Source organism: Vollenhovia emeryi, unplaced genomic scaffold (assembly GCF_000949405.1).
Source record: "Vollenhovia emeryi isolate VEMERY1.0 unplaced genomic scaffold, V.emery_V1.0 DF939157.1, whole genome shotgun sequence".
NCBI classification, from domain to species: Eukaryota; Metazoa; Arthropoda; class Insecta; order Hymenoptera; family Formicidae; genus Vollenhovia; species Vollenhovia emeryi.
This window is the reverse complement of record NW_011967209.1, coordinates 58,768-74,303: the sequence shown is the minus strand read 5'-3', so window position 1 is coordinate 74,303 and position 15,536 is coordinate 58,768. Positions and strand designations below refer to the sequence as shown.

General features: G+C 38.1%; 4 protein-coding genes across 4 annotated transcripts in view; 2 read left to right on the top strand and 2 right to left on the bottom strand.

Annotated features, from left to right (window-relative positions):
* The window catches only part of LOC105564943 (nuclear pore complex protein Nup88), a 75,652-nt gene extending 70,975 nt beyond the window's left edge, over positions 1-4,677 (top strand). Inside the window, exons 4-13 of the mRNA XM_012017729.1 lie at positions 741-924; positions 1,158-1,258; positions 1,416-1,608; positions 1,782-1,942; positions 2,182-2,258; positions 2,552-2,796; positions 3,247-3,357; positions 3,533-3,759; positions 3,923-4,171; positions 4,269-4,677. Of these exons, the coding sequence (XP_011873119.1) occupies positions 741-924; positions 1,158-1,258; positions 1,416-1,608; positions 1,782-1,942; positions 2,182-2,258; positions 2,552-2,796; positions 3,247-3,357; positions 3,533-3,759; positions 3,923-4,171; positions 4,269-4,350 (1,630 nt within the window). The 3' untranslated portion in view covers positions 4,351-4,677. The remainder of the gene's footprint in view (positions 1-740; positions 925-1,157; positions 1,259-1,415; positions 1,609-1,781; positions 1,943-2,181; positions 2,259-2,551; positions 2,797-3,246; positions 3,358-3,532; positions 3,760-3,922; positions 4,172-4,268) is intronic.
* LOC105564944 (FK506-binding protein 15) lies at positions 4,654-8,789 on the bottom strand. Its single transcript, XM_012017730.1, has 12 exons — positions 8,362-8,789; positions 7,919-8,083; positions 7,297-7,816; positions 7,022-7,228; positions 6,883-6,918; positions 6,627-6,809; positions 6,376-6,555; positions 6,101-6,317; positions 5,758-5,987; positions 5,534-5,668; positions 5,246-5,455; positions 4,654-5,150 (listed from the first exon to the last, which is right to left on the bottom strand). Exons 1-12 carry the CDS (start codon positions 8,439-8,441, stop codon positions 5,073-5,075), a joined length of 2,241 nt encoding a protein of 746 aa, XP_011873120.1. The 5' UTR covers positions 8,442-8,789; the 3' UTR covers positions 4,654-5,072.
* A 291-nt stretch (positions 8,790-9,080) lies between these two features.
* On the top strand, positions 9,081-13,950 carry LOC105564941 (golgin subfamily A member 2). The gene is made up of 13 exons (XM_012017726.1): positions 9,081-9,332; positions 9,673-9,765; positions 9,985-10,545; positions 10,627-10,822; positions 10,931-11,096; positions 11,192-11,333; positions 11,402-11,581; positions 11,646-11,864; positions 11,938-12,123; positions 12,243-12,494; positions 12,645-12,966; positions 13,194-13,400; positions 13,533-13,950. The coding sequence occupies exons 1-13, from the start codon at positions 9,288-9,290 to the stop codon at positions 13,718-13,720; spliced, it is 2,757 nt and encodes a 918-aa protein (XP_011873116.1). The 5' UTR covers positions 9,081-9,287; the 3' UTR covers positions 13,721-13,950.
* Positions 13,951-14,035: 85 nt separating this feature from the next.
* LOC105564940 (60S ribosomal protein L35) lies at positions 14,036-15,253 on the bottom strand. The gene is made up of 3 exons (XM_012017725.1): positions 15,128-15,253; positions 14,610-14,746; positions 14,036-14,312 (listed from the first exon to the last, which is right to left on the bottom strand). The coding sequence occupies exons 1-3, from the start codon at positions 15,236-15,238 to the stop codon at positions 14,081-14,083; spliced, it is 480 nt and encodes a 159-aa protein (XP_011873115.1). The 5' UTR covers positions 15,239-15,253; the 3' UTR covers positions 14,036-14,080.
* Positions 15,254-15,536: the final 283 nt, after the last annotated feature.

Genomic DNA, 15,536 nt, shown 5'->3' with positions numbered 1-15,536 from the left:
CAACAGCAAACCGTTTGCTGTGGTTCAGAAATTTATAGTTATAGCAGCAAAACATTTTTAGCAAATCATGATTAGCTACGGTAGCGAAAAATTTTTTTTCAGTGTACATACGACCGTCCGTGTGTTATTCAACTAAAACGTCCTTATTTCAATTGGCATAATTGATTCTTCCCGAGAAAAAGTGTGTTCTTCGAGAAGAACTATTCTCCTAAAACGTCTTTGTTCCAACTTGCATAATTATTAATACATAATTTTGAAGAATATGTTTGAGAAGGACCTAAACCCTTGGTCGAAACGCCACACTGTATTTTATTTTATTTTATTTTATTAAACACGTGCCAGTTAAGGTCGACTAAACTTATTCATTGCTATTTATTACTGGCAACCTAAAGAGATTATTATGTTTGCATAATTATTATTTATTAGTACGAATGGCCGAAATATACGATCGTGTCAGTGTATAATACTATACTTTAGGACAAAACTATCTTTCAGCCGCGGAAAGAGCATCCCCTCGATCGTTACTACTATAATTACAGAAAACTGCGTAACTTCTGAAAAACAGCGTGGCGTAACTCGAACTCGCGGTTCATGAGCTCTTCCTCGCGTTAGACGGGAGCTTAAAAGTACGGGAGCGTTTATGCAAAACTAAACTTTAGAGGGCTTTACGCGGCACGCCGAAGCATCTTTAAAAATGTCGTCGCGGACTGACCTTAAGCCGCACTTAACTTTACCCGCAGTTTATACGAATGTGAACTGGGCGGCGCACCAAGACTTATAAAGCGCTGGAAGGTCGGTCGCGGGCCGTCGAACTCACCCTCAAAGATCCCGGACTTTACATCCCTCGGCGAGACCGCGGTGGACTTCGATTTCGTCACTCCTACCCTGAGGAAGCCGGAAATATTCGCCGATAAGAGTGTCGAGGTACAAGTCGCTTCAAGCACTTTGCGACTTCGAATCACAAACTTCGAGCAACATATATTTTCTTAAATATGTGTTTTTATTGTACATTTTACATACTTTAATCAATATTTGTTTTTTAATTATTTCTTCTTAAGTAATTATTGGCTAAATAACACGTACTCGTCACGCATGACGTTTTACAAAAATTCCAAACGAAAACTAGTACTAGTGAGAATGTTTCTAATAATTTTCAGATAACAGAAGCGATAAGCTGGAATCAGATCGAGTGGCCGATCCTGGTGCTACGCGGAAACGGCGAAGTACTGATCGTTCGTGGAAACATTTTATTGGAAAAGTACGAACAAAACATTTTCTTATAAATCAAAATAAATTAAGCGTATATGTGATCTCGCTTAACTTTTACAACGAGAAGGCTTATTGACAATTGACGATTTTAAGAAATGCTTGTGCAATAACGTCTGTTTTCTTATTGTGGCTTTAACTGTTGCCAGCTATGAAAATCCAGTGGTACTGGGTTCGTTGTCCATGTATCCGTCGACCGACGATAATTACGGGATAGATTCATGCTCTATCATGTGCCTGCAAACTACCCCGCCGATAGTGGTCATCGCCATGTGCACCGGAAAGATTTATCACGCGATACTGCTGTGCGAAATATCGGACGATGACGACGACGACAGAAAGGTATGATGTGTAATAAATATTACAAAATTTTATATATTCCGCGTGACGTCATGTCACGTAGAATTTTTATCGCTAGTCTTTCCGCATCGTTAATCGTTCAACTAAACAAATTTACAAGAATAGTTATTTAAGAGAGAAAAGAACGATGCGTTATTCTCCTTTTCCTTTACCAGACTTGGTCGCAATATGGCTCGAACTATAGTCTTCATACACCGGACAATGCGCTTTACGTTTACGAGTGCGTCGAACTGGAACTGGGTCTTCTCTTTACCGATGACGATAAGAAATATAATTGTCCCATCCACCTTCATTGCGATAAGGACAACAAATCGAGGTTGAAGAAAGCGTGCATATACATATATGGAATGTTTTAGAACTATCTCAACTTTTTTCGCCGCAAGTCAACGGCGATTGATCAGAGTTCAATTGATCCTCGATCAATTGTTTAAAAATCAAAAAGTTCATTCCTTTCTTTTCATGGCGATAACAGCGATAGTTCCAAGATAATCCGCATTGCATTCGATTATAATATATTGAACAAAAGTGATTTATCAATGCTTACTTGTGTTATAGGTATTTTTGTTCTCACAATGCCGGAATTCACATGGTTAGTCTACCGATGGTTTCTCAATTGGAAGAGTTTTTATGTGGCAAGTATATTTATGTTATTAAAAGAAAAGAAACGTGAAAGGAAAATTAGTATCTGTCACTTTGCAAGCTTTGTTGTAAACCTGTAAAAACATCGTTACAATATGCAATTGGAATAAGTTTTTTCTTTTATACATATATCTGAGTTTCTTTTATTAAAAATTACAATTAAAGAGATAAAAATTAGATAAAAGATATTGAGATTTTGATTTTTGTCCGCATTTTATTGAATGTTCTTCTTCTGTGCGCACATACATTTCTTTCGGTCTAATACAAATTTTATTTCTTTCCTTAGATAACAGCGGAAATTATCTACCTTCTCTGTTAAACCAATCAATTTTACAATATTTATTTTCCACGAGAACCAAGCATACGAACGTAGATGAACCTACGCCGATGCTTGGTTTTGGCCTCCTTCAAGAACCCTGTATTTTAGTCGCATTGCTGCATACAGGTGTTGTCATCGATCTATCGGTTATAGATCTTTATTATCTTCCCAGGATCGAGCAATTCGAACCTGTAATCAACACGACAAATAAGGTAATTACCAGAGTATTGAATAAATTATAGAAAATTTGAATTTCCAAGACGATTACGATTCATCTCCTATTCTTTCATCAATAACAAACACATTTCTTATTAAATTAAAACCAACATGAGTGACGATTGGGATCGAACCTGTGACCTACTCAATACGAATGTATTCGCCTTCACACAGAGCCACGACTCTCGAAAGTTTAAATATTATTGTATTATACTGTATTAGGACTAATTCTGACTCAAATATTAATGTTTTCGTATTGAGGCTTCTGAATATTTTTTTATTCTTTTATATTTTGGGTGATAAAATTTCATTCTTTTATTTTTAAACTTCTTCGAGCTGCTCAAGTTTCCGCGCAAGTCTCCCAGAGACTCGTGTAAAGAGTGTAGAAAATATTAATTATTTCGTGAGAGTATTATAGCAAAAAATATATTGCTGATTATTTTAAGGTGAATAAGGAACCATTCGACGTATACATTAAGAAATTACTAAGACGCGAAGTATCACAGCCGATAACTAAAATAGGATCTCGCTCGATGTCCTTAAGCGAATCCCTAGAGGTAAGACGAAATACCAATAAAGAGCACACGAAACAATTAAATTGATAATTTTTCCACTTATATAAATCGTTATAAATGTCTAAGAAATTTTGTCTCGTATGTAAAGAAAGGAGCTGTATAGTAGAATTGTGATCCAATGGTAATCGAGAACGCAACGGTTTCTTTTGCATTTTAGTTGTTGTATCACGCTACGAATATCTTTCGTACTCAACATTTTGTCCGGCACGACAAAGTCCGGGAAGAAATCGGTAAGAAGGTCCGCGCTTTGAAAGCATTGAAAAGCCATCTGTTAAAAGAAGTCGATACTTTAATGGAAACGAAGAAAGAATTGCGACAGACCGCTGAGCGTTTAGCCGAACGATATGAAGATATTAATGATAAACAGAAAGAATTGGCACGTAGGTGAGTGTAAATTGTTTAATTATTTTAGCAATATTCGAGCAATTTTACATACCCATTACATACTCATACTATCAAATTGTGTCAAATAAATGATTGATACGGCACAACTCTTTATTAAACATTGAAAGAAGAAAAAGTAAATTCCAATTACATTATATTTCAGAGCAGAGGAAGTTTTAAGATTGGTAAATTACAAAGAACCTTCGATGACGTCTATTGAGCGAGCAGAGGCCGAAGACTTGAAGAAAATGGACGTAAAGATACACGACATGCAGATCCGACTTGAACAGCTCAAAAAGAAATCCGCTCAACAGACTTCACACACGAATGGCATCGAGGCCAATGGAAAGAAGAAAGAAATTGTTTTCACACGCAACCAAGAGGAAGCGACAAAAGAGAATCTTCATCAGATGTACGTACAATTATAAAACATACTGATTTGCAAACATAAGTTTAGTATGATATTGTTATATTGGTTAATTCTTTACATAATACATTTTTTTTTACAGGACAAAGAACATAAAGAATTTAGTAGATCACGTAAAACAGATTAAAGCAGAAATTAGTCTATCGTACATTAGCAAACAGTAATATAGCAAGTATCAAATATTATTAAATTATAATTAGTAATTGTTATATTTTAATTTGAAAACTTATATACAATAACAAATTTTGTTAAATGATGTTTTATAGTCCTCCAGCCCTTTAAAATTTATGGTAATACTTAAACATGTTACTTTTGTCTCTGTATCATTTTATTCAAGTAATTGTTATTGTGTATATTTGTTATGTCATACAATAACTTGAATTGATCACATAAAAAACCAAAAAAGAAAGATAACTATTAACTAAACTGAAAAAGGAACATGTATATAATAGAAATAAGAAACAGAATAAGGATTAAAATGATATTTATTACTTCCATTTGCCATAATTTTTTCGTTGCACTCCTCACACACACAATATTGTTCACAAAGTCTCGGTCACTATTAAGACGGAAACGCCTCGATAAGAATAAAAACGATTAACAGCCTCGCGAATGTATTTGTTTATATTGTGTTTTCGCATCTGATATTTCTGCTCCTAGTCTCTCCTCTGCATGCAATACAGATTTATAATAAAAATGTCTTCTTTATTAAGAAATGTACAAAAAGTTTCACCATTGTGGCCTATTGGAAATGGTACATTTTAAACACTGATTGTGTTTAGAATATGTATTAAGAACATACATATACGCAATTGATAATAAAAATAGGAAATATTTTATGAAATAATTTCTTGCAGCATAAATTAATAGTAAATTTAAAAGTTGATCAATCATTGTCGCTATCCACTTCATCAATGCCCTCGGGTGGAACAGGTGGTGGTTCGTTTGCAAATATAGGCATAATCTGAGATGAAAAAAAAGTGGATTTCGGAAATTTATTTTTATAGAAAAATATGCGTATAAATATTTTTAGAGAAATATAAAAATAAAAGTTATTACCGTGGTAGATCGTGATGTTTCCGTGCATTTTATTGAGAAATCATTACTGCTATCTGGATTCAATACTGGCTTCTCAATATGTTCTTCAATTGTTGGTGCCTTAATTTGTTGATAGTCAGTTTTAATAACTGTAGAATTCACATCTTTGGTGGCTTTAGATTCTCTATCCTCTTCATCAGGGTCTTCATATAATACTTGCAGAGTGATATGCTATACATAAAATTTTTAATTAGAACATTAATGTACAATGCCATAACAATGTATATTCTTTTTTTGCATTTATCATACCTTTATTGTGTTTGCAATAGTGGATTTTACATAATCAAAAGACAATTCAGAGCGCGATTCATCCGCAAGTTTTTCTGATAATGTATGGTACGTTTTGTTCATTATTTGCTTAATTTCTTTGTTCTTTTTCTCAACCTACAATATAAATGAATAACATAATATATTAAATTAACAAAGAATAAAATAATTTGCAATGATTTTCAATTAGGAAATATGATATTTACATCTTTTTGTCTGGATGATATTGTGTCGATTTGATGTTCTCTATGACACTTAGAAAGCCTATCTTCTAAACTAACATTTTCTTCTTTATACTGTGCAATTGTCCTTTCAGCTACTTCTAAGGTTTCTTTGGTTTCCTTCAACTCGTTACTTGTATCAGTTAGTCTTGCTTCCAATTCTTGAAGCTTCTTGCTCAGATTTTCATTAGTTTTTAACAATGATTCTATTTCCTCTGTAATAATATGGCTCGATAATTCAATAATTAATTAATACACATCAATACACATCCTAATATAACATTGTAATTATTTAAATATTGTCTGTAATATCTCAGATAATTATTACCTTTCGATACTTTTGCATCATTTTCTAAAGAATTTATTCTGTCCTGTGCCTCGCGTATTTTCTCATCCGAGGTATCTTTATCAGTATTTTTTGGTAATTCGTTGTCTTTCGTTCCCGCTTGAGATGCGTTAAGAGCCAAGAGCATTTTCCAAGAGACATCCAAAGATGCTTTATCACTCGTTGGAGTTGTCGCATTTTGAAGCTCGAGCGCATGAAACTGCGAACGTAACAATTTTATAATTAACGCGTTAACATCCTCTTGCCGATATGCGTACCTTATCCAATAATTTCTGAATATTATCGGATATTTTGGACATTCCCATTCGTATTTCCGCATTCGCTATCCTAGTTTCCGATAGCAACATATTCATTCCGGGATCCAGAGCAGCTGGTATTGTACGGTTTACAGTCTGCGATATGGGATACATCTGACTGTCCATCGTTACATAATGTCCCTGTAATTTCGAACCATTTCTCACAATCACGTCAATAAATTATTAGATATAAAACAAATAATAGATCGTACAGCAAAATATGGTGGGGTCCATTGCGACGTTAACGGGGGTGCGGCAACTAATGGCTTATATGTACTAGACTCTACAGAAGGCACTTCAGTTTTAGGCTCCACAGCTTTCTGGGCGGCCTTTTTTTCATTTGATGACTCGTAGGGCAAATTCTTCTTTTGCGAAGTCCCTTCCGACTGATCGATCTGATAGAATACGCAATATTTTAGCAAAATATAGATTTTGTCTCCATGGAGAAATTTGCAAATTGTGACTAACCCTCTTGTGACGAGGAGATTTGTGTGGTACATCATCCTGCAAAGCGATATTGCTTCTTTTCAGATTGGGTCAACAATTCCGTAGGTTTTATTCGATGTCTTACGAATATTAATGAGAACAATAGAAAATATATGAGTACCTCGGTATCTTCGGAATCAGTGGTGGAAGGTAAAGGCATTTTTGGTAAGATGGACTGACCCATTTTAGCCATTCTCGATATTATGGCCGCTTTTTCGCTCATTGAGCTCTTAGTCGCCGGCGAATTGTCTTCCTGCGCTCGTATATCGGTTATCTCTATTATCAGCATAACATCTCTCTCTTTAGGAAATCCAGGACCTAAACTAATCTATGTAAAACTACTTAATGCGGACAACATTGTTACATACAGCGCCTCATAGAAATTTGGTCAACTACCTGTTTGCTAGGCGGTAAGAATAACACTCTTTTCAGACCCTTGCCGCTGCCCAGGAGAATTCTCTCCCAGTTCTCGTCCGTCGATATCTCCACAGTCATCGTTTGCGACATTGCGAAGTTCGTTTTAAAGGGCTGCACAATCTCGGTCCCCGCGAAATATTTAATGCATATCTTGTCCCCTTCTTTCGCGATCACATCTTTATCGCTTGGCGTTAGGTCCTGGTAGATGACGTTCTCTCCTTTCTCCTGCGTGGCAAAGTAGCGCGCCAGTCCCGCTTCTATCGCAAACTCCAGGTAACTCTCATTATTCTCGAATAAAATCGACCAATTGTCTTTGTTATCGTCGTAATAACTGGCGTAATTGTTCGCTTGCATGGTATACGCAAAGTCATGCGTCACTGTGGCGACGGATATGTATTCTTGCTTAGTCTTGTATAAAATTATCTGATACATCCTTGTTACTACGTTGCCTGTCAATGCCATACCAAGCTTTCCAACCGAAGCGTACTGACCATTTTGCCTGAAATTCAACGATATCCAATGTATTACGGTGGCAAAAACTATCAGATTAATTGCAGCAACTAGAAATGAACAGTATTTTTAGCAAATTCAGTGTAATTACAATTTAAAAGCATGCACTGCTTTAGCTATCAACACTTCAGTCTTGGAAGGTGGTGCAGTCTGCTGTCCGTTATATCGAGCATTGCTCTTCTTACGTGCTGCTTGTTTAGTGGAATTGAAATCTGCGGGCTTCGATTGTAACCCAAAAATGGCAGCCAAATTAGACCTGAAAGCACAAAAGGAAAGATGAAATCTGTCACAACAGAGGAAAACCAATTCAGCCAATTCGTTTCTTTACAAAATAGTGACACAAGAAACGTTCACACAACCGTGCCTGTGTTCATCTTGAAATTTTACTGGGATTAATATCTCATCTAACAGTACTATCTGCCATGAAAGGTTTGAAATTCGAGGTCAGAAAAGTGGGCGACACTTGCCGTCACCCTTTGTTATCTCGCGCTCGCACTTTGCCAATCGTTTCTGACGCCGCGACGTAACACGTACCCGCTCGAAGGTACGAAGTCGGCCTCGTCGTCGTCCCGGAAGATCTTGTCGAGGTTTGGCAGCTGGTTTTGCGCGCTCATGATCGAAATTCAGGAGCGCGCAACGCGCCCGTCAGTCGCACGCGAACGAAGCGGCGCACCGCGATAACATCCCGTCATACACGCGGCCACAAACGCACTCGCCCCTCGTTTGATAAGCGCACGCCGCTGGAGCGCGCTCCGGAATCTCACCAGGGCGCCGATTCTCGCACTCTCGAAACGAAAGAAACGATTGGCCGTTTCCGGGAAGACCGCTGGAAACCCGAGAACTCTTCTATCCTGTGACCAATCGCACACTCGACGACTTTTTCTCGCGCGCGACAAGTGTGTGGGATTAAATATCACTCCATTTCGTCACTCGGATCTCTCTGCAATGCGCACGCGCGGCTCCGAAAGTACCTGCTCCTTTCAAACCAACTGGCTGCACTCGCTCGGAGTCCATCCTTTTCTTTTCAACGCGGAGGGAGAGGCTGATGGCAGAGAACAATCCGTAAACGCTTAAGACTGTCTCAGTCGTAGACGTAGGGCAAGGCAGAGAGAAACGTAAGTCGTGAAAGGCCATTGTGTACGTCTACGACTACGTCAGTCTTAAGCGCTTACGGATAGTTCTCTGCCATCAGCCAGAGAGAGAGAGAGAGACAAGCTGCGAACGAGTGCAGCCGGTCGAGCCGACAGGAGCAGATCCTCCCTCGGCGATTGGCAGGACTGTGGGCTGCGTGACACGAGTGCGGCACTGCGCGTTACACGTAGACGTGACATAACCCCGCCGAGTGGCCGTCGCTCGACACCCCGCCGCCCGCTTTCGACGATGTGAAGCGTTTCCGGTGATTTTGTACTTTTCCGCGACGTGAACCACGACAGGCGCCCCGCGACCAAGGCCTCTGCACGATGAATCTGAGTAAGACGGAGAAGCTGCTGGCCGCGAAGAAGAAGGTAATCCCCGCATCTCGTTGACAACTGCCACCCCAGCTGTCACGTCAGCTGTTCGGTACAATTGTCGGGAATGTCGGTAGATAGATATTAAATATCGCGCAGTCACACGTCTCGCCGCGAAGACCAAGTGTTTCTCCGTTGTGACAACGGTTTTGCACAGTTGTGACAACGACGTGGCGAATTAACGGGGACGTTGAATGTTTAAATAATGTTGCACGCCACTGGGGACGCGGTATCAAAATGTTTTGCCAAGTGTTCGCGTTAAATTTTCTGGCAGAGCGAAGCTCTGCTCGTCAATGCGCTTGGATAAAGTTGTGACCCTGCGCGACTGTTTTTACAGCTGAAGGAGTTCCAGCTGCAAAAGAAATTGCAAGTGCAGGAGACCTCGAGCAAACAGCAGGACTCGAGCGTAACGGACGAGTCCGTATCACAGGTAATTATCTGTGGTGACAGCGTGGCTATTCGTACGTCCTGTATTTGTTAATGTCTAATCTTAAGGCCTGCGTCGACGACGCTGGAACTTGGCCCAAGTTCTAGTTTCGAGAAATGCGTGGCCAATAAACTTGCGGCTTTTACGGAATTCTCGAAACTAGAACTCGAACCAAGTTCCAGCATTGTGGACGCAGGTCTTTAGACGAACTGTTTTCGACAGTGCCAAACAAATTGCCAAACTGCAGAGGTGAGCGAACTCTATGATCAGAAGAGTCAGAATGATGTGAAGGGTGCGGAGCAGCGATATGAGAAACGCATAGACGATACAGAAGTTGTACATAAGGAAGAGAATGTAGTAAATCATTTCGATGGCGCTATTAATTTGCCAGGCGTAACCGAAACCAAAGTAGCGGCGAGTAAGAGCGATATAGTAGAGAGAAGCTTTCCCATCTCGGAGAATTATCCAGAAAGCGCTGCGTTACACGAAAGTGGCAACAGAGATGGCACGCGTTCGCATCTTCAGCCAGATTTTCAATCTGCGGGAAACGACGGGAGATACAACTTGAACGTTACGACGTCCAATGGACCGTCGACGGTGCAGAAAGAATATTTGTTGGAAATGGCCTCGGAAGTGGCTCACGCGCTTACCGACAACACGGGTCACGGCGAGCCGACAGATTCATTTAATCTCGATCTGAAGTGTCGTAATCAATTTTTAAGCTCGTGCTTGGAGGAACAGAAGCAACTTGTGAACGACTTGCATGTTCAAGTCAGTCGATACGTGAGTACACTGCGGTACTGTGTGCAGATGCTGGCTTGTATCTAATTTCGTTGTCACTTATGAACGCAAATTATAAAATAGCACAGCAGAGTGGCCGAATTGGAGGGAATTCTCGCTACGAAGGACTCAGAGTTCGAAGCCAAACTCGTTCGCGAAGTGAGTCCTCTGAAGGAGCAATTACAGGTCCACGCGCAGACCACTGGTATCCTGATAGCGGAGAAGGCGGAGCTCACTGCAGCCTTGGCACAGAGCCAGAGGACAGCGAAGCAGAATTCAGGTTAACATATTTATAATTTGCACGTCAAGTTTCGGAATGCGCACAATTTATCCTGACGATATTGGAACATAATTATGTCATCGTTAAAATTGAATCTCCGCTGTTTAGAGGATATAGAGGAAATGAGCGGGAAATTGAAACACAGCCAGTTTCGCATTAACGAGCTTGAAAAAGAATTAGCTCAAACGAGGAGTAATTCTACCGATACGCAGAAAAACGCTCAACAAGTGCAGCAAGTCTATGACGAGCTCGAGAAGAAATATTACGAACTCAGGTATTACGCAGATATTGAAGTCATTTGATTGCAATAAATTCTCGCCTTTAAATATATATTGTCCGTACTAATCAGTTCTACATTTTTGTCTGTAGAAAAGAAAAGGAAGATTTAGAATTGGAAACGTCAGAGTTGAAGCAGAAGCTGAATTTAAAGAACACCGAATTTATTACTCTGCAACAAGAATTCCAAGAGAAAGCAGCCTTACTTTCCTTAAACGAATTGAGAATACAACAGGTAATTCTATATGATTATTACTGGAAATTATAATTGCCTTGAGACTAACGCAGATAAATTGGTTGTAGCTAACTGATTCATCACAAACGTTGGAGTCCCAGCATCAAACTGTAACAGTGCTAGAACAACAGTTGGCTCAAATGAGAGAAACTTTGAAGTTGGTAAATAGCGAGAAGGACGAAGCCAGTAGACAATATCAAAATTATGTACGTCAGTTAGATACACAGCAGGCAAAATTGTTTAACGAGGTACATATAAATGTTTGTATGACTCAGCGCATAACGCTAGTTATTTTACATCAAGTAATTGCAGGTTGAAAGTGGAAAGAAAATAATCGATGATTTAGAAAGCAGAGAAAAAAGTTATATACAACGCTTATCAGATTTGGAACAACAACTGCAGCATGAAAGAGAGAAAAGTGAAGCTGTACCACCACCGCAAGATCATAACGATGAAATAATCAATTTAATGAAAAACATTGAGGAACTGACTGCGCAGCAGGAAAGACTTCACATTGCATTATCTGAAAGGGTAAAAATATGTGTAGAAAATAACAATTCAGAAACTTAATAGGTGAAATTTTTCTTAACAAAATCGTTTTTAGGATGGGGAAATTGAAATGTTAACGAAAGAAGTGCAAGAACAGCGGGATATGAAAAATGATGGTGCTGACGTAACAAAGTTAGTACAGACTCTTGAAAGTGAAAAACTCGGTGCATCTAGAGCTGTTTCACAAAATCAACAATTAAAGGAACGATTAACCGAAATGGAAAATGCTTTTGTTTCTCTTGTGAGTAGCGTTGCTACACAATATTAAAGCAATGCTATTGTATTTCAATTTAAAAAAGACTCTAGTATTTCTACTTATTTGATCTCGTGTTAAAAAACTTATAACAATTGTGTTTTTAGAGTAACGCTAAGTTGGATTTGACGGAGCAGCTGCAAGCCGAACGAAGTATTGGTCGAAAATTAAATACAAGATTGAATAACGTCGAGACACAAATGGATGACCTAAAAGAAAAATTAAGGGAAAAGGAAATGTGCTTGGTAGAATTAGAGAAAGAAAAATTGCAAAATGCTCAAATTGCAGACCAAATGCAGCACTATCAAGCACAGTCTCACCATGCTCGTACACTGCAACAAGAATTACAAAATGCTTTGGTAATTCTCTGAACTTTTTAGTAATTTCACAATTTTAATTTGTTTATAATCCTCATATACGTCTCTTGCATAAATACGTAAATACCTTGGTTATATTAGTCAAAATCAACATAATAATGTCGCTTAGTAATTGTAATTTATATATCACAGATTCATATAGAAAATTTGAAAAAAGAAAATGAAGAACTCGTGGAAAAATTAGAAGTACAAGTAGAAACGCATTTGTCTGGAGAAACTGTAAGCATTAATGGAGATCAGTATACAACAGAGAGCGAGCAGAATTTTAATGATATTATAACAACGCAAAACTTACCACTGCCGGAAGATAAAGATATTTCTGGTTATACCGGACCTATCGCAAAATTAGAAAAGAGGTTTAAAGAAACAATGGAAAAGGTCGCGGAGTTAACCGACGAGAAACAGAGATTGGAACACCTTGTTCTCCAGCTCCAGAGTGAAACAGAAACTATAGGTAAGCTACATTACTTTCGAGTATACAGATTTTATCTAAATTTATCAAATATTTTTTGAAAACTATTAATATTAAGAATTAATTTTTAAATTTAACATTACACAAATTTTTGTTTTAATCTTGCTTTTCCATAAAATACATGTACACTTAGATTCTTTATAAACTTTCTTTTCAACTTCATTAATAAATCATAAGATCTACGAATTAACGTGTATGCATTTACATAGGAGAGTACATTACTTTATATCAAAAGCAACGAGCGATTCTAGGAGAAAAATGGAAGGATAGAGAACAAACCTTCCGTCAATTAGTGGAGCAACGTAATAAGCAACAGGAACAATTACATAAACTAAAAGTATTAGTTACCGAATTGCTTAAGAAACATCCCGAAACACTAATAAGTTCCACAGAAACCTGTATGGATTGCCATAAAGGTGAGACCGGGTGTATTTAATATATAGACATTACTTTCTTTAGTAACTTTTAAATAAATATAATTATAATTTATTTTGACATAAAATAAAGAAGAAAGCATGATTATATGTACGTATATATATTTTTTTCAGATATTAATGCCGATAATCCTGCACTCTCCGACAATGAGCAGGGAATTGTGGAACAATTGATCGAGGATAAAACTGCATCCGATATTCTAGATCTTCTCACAGAAATCAAAGACTGTAAAGATGCGTGTATTATAGAACCTAATTTTCATCCATGCCCATGGTGCTCCGGAAGGCTCATCACCGTGTAATCATGAATAATAAATTTGTTTAATCTTTGTTATAACTAAACGATATCCACGCGATATAAATTAGTCATATAGAATAGAATGATGATTGTATATAGAGAGCGCTTAGTTTTTTTTAAACTTCTGTATCTATTTCTTGTAAAAGTACGGACGTAATCTTTTTATCCGAAGAGAGAGAGAGAGAGAGAGTAACTTTATAAATATACAGTGCCTTGAGCAATTTTGCAGACGGACTTTTTGTTTTCTCTCGCACCCACTTTGTCGAGGGGGCTGAGAGATGGTGGCTACCAATACTTCGGCGCAAATAAACACTCAATATTTTAGTGAAGTTTTTATTTCGAATAGTAATTAAAAACATACATACTATGCTTTCAAAGCATACTTCCTCTGCGGGAACGCAGAGCGCTTGCGTATGTCCTTCAGTGTCTTCCTGCTGACTTGGTAGGGGGTGAGAACACGGCGCATCGCCCTCGTTTTCTTGGGCCTCAGGTCAAGAGGCTTGTACTTTTTATTCTTGTAAAGCAGGCGTAGGTTTCCCTTTTGCTTCTGGTGCATAATAATGTACACTCGTGCAATAGCCTTCCTCACAACACGACTGGAATAACGACAAGGATTAAGATTCATAGGAAATACATTTGCAAGATGCAAAATGCACCAAATAAAAATACTGCGGACTAAAATCAAATTCAATACACTAGTCGTATAGTATGATTTATATATCAACAAGTTTTTCAACCAATTTCTAAATTTCTTAATAAATGTATCTCAAACATTATAATAAAGTATATCAAAGAGATAGACAAGTACATATTTATCATTTTATATAATTTTGTAAATTATTTACATCATAATTTAGAGCACTGCAAAGAAATTTACACGGAATTCGACTTACATCTTGGACAACTTGGATGCAGCTCCTCCGGTCACCTTGGCCACTCGTAAGGTGGTCAATTCTGTTTTAAGCTGATCGAGCTGTTTCATCAGCTCCCGCTTATCTTTGGTCCTTAACTCGGAACACTTCACTTTTGCCTAAAACAATTTAATATACATGTTAAGTATGTTCAAACATTGTGCATTAACCAACACAAAATCACATTTAATTCAATTATTACGAGTATTGTCATTATGACTCTACTTGTAATAATGTTAATTTTATTTTTGCCGAAACACAATTGTTACGAGAATACTATTTTCTTTTATTTGTCGTTCAATTCATAGCTCAACAATTGTGACGCCAGCGGTGTTTGATGACGCAAGGTTATGTGATAGGAAATTCTATTGTGGAATTCGACCAATTCCCGATCCATCCATTAGAATGTAACGTCCGCACAATTTTTATCGAATAATCGGAATACGTTAGCCGTTGATGTTTCAGATAAATTTGGATTACGACTTCACGTTTTCACTAACCATGTTGGAGCAGATCTCTCGCAGCAAGAAAAGATCGCAAACGGGTAGAAGAGGAATTACAAGTGGTGGAAAGCAGGGTGACCAACATACCAACAACGGGTGCTTTTCCATTGAGCATTATGCGTGATTCACACTCCGATATCCGACGCACGATGTCCGATTATCCCTAGGTTCATGTAAAGCCTCCGCTACAATGATTCTCGGTTCTGTCTACAATGGTCGTACAGTTGTATCGATGGTCGCTTGAGCAGTCGCAAAGTAAGAATTGACCAATCGCAGTCGATTATTCTTACGACTACGACTCTGCGACTCGCATTGTAGACAGAACCGAGAATCATTGTAGCGGAGGCTTAAAGGCCACAGACTTCTAAAGCCTCCGCTACAATGATTCTCGGTTCTGTCTACAATG

What these genes read in the sequence shown, in the direction of transcription:
- LOC105564940 (XM_012017725.1), bottom strand. Translation starts at nt 15,238, where the DNA reads ATGGAAAAGCACCCGTTGTTGGTATGTTGGTCACCCTGCTTTCCACCA. An exon ending in GAGAGATCTGCTCCAACATG is followed by an intron (nt 14,747 to 15,127) that starts GTTAGTGAAAAC and finishes AAATTGTTTTAG; the next exon opens with GCAAAAGTGAAGTGTTCCGA. An exon ending in GCATCCAAGTTGTCCAAGAT is followed by an intron (nt 14,313 to 14,609) that starts GTAAGTCGAATT and finishes TCGTTATTCCAG; the next exon opens with TCGTGTTGTGAGGAAGGCTA.
- LOC105564941 (XM_012017726.1), top strand. Translation starts at nt 9,288, where the DNA reads ATGAATCTGAGTAAGACGGAGAAGCTGCTGGCCGCGAAGAAGAAG. An exon ending in AAGAATTACAAAATGCTTTG is followed by an intron (nt 12,495 to 12,644) that starts GTAATTCTCTGA and finishes TATATATCACAG; the next exon opens with ATTCATATAGAAAATTTGAA. An exon ending in CTGTATGGATTGCCATAAAG is followed by an intron (nt 13,401 to 13,532) that starts GTGAGACCGGGT and finishes TATTTTTTTCAG; the next exon opens with ATATTAATGCCGATAATCCT.
- LOC105564944 (XM_012017730.1), bottom strand. Translation starts at nt 8,441, where the DNA reads ATGAGCGCGCAAAACCAGCTGCCAAACCTCGACAAGATCTTCCGGGAC. An exon ending in GACTTCGTACCTTCGAGCGG is followed by an intron (nt 8,084 to 8,361) that starts GTACGTGTTACG and finishes TTGTGCTTTCAG; the next exon opens with GTCTAATTTGGCTGCCATTT. An exon ending in TCTTACCGCCTAGCAAACAG is followed by an intron (nt 7,229 to 7,296) that starts GTAGTTGACCAA and finishes AGTTTTACATAG; the next exon opens with ATTAGTTTAGGTCCTGGATT.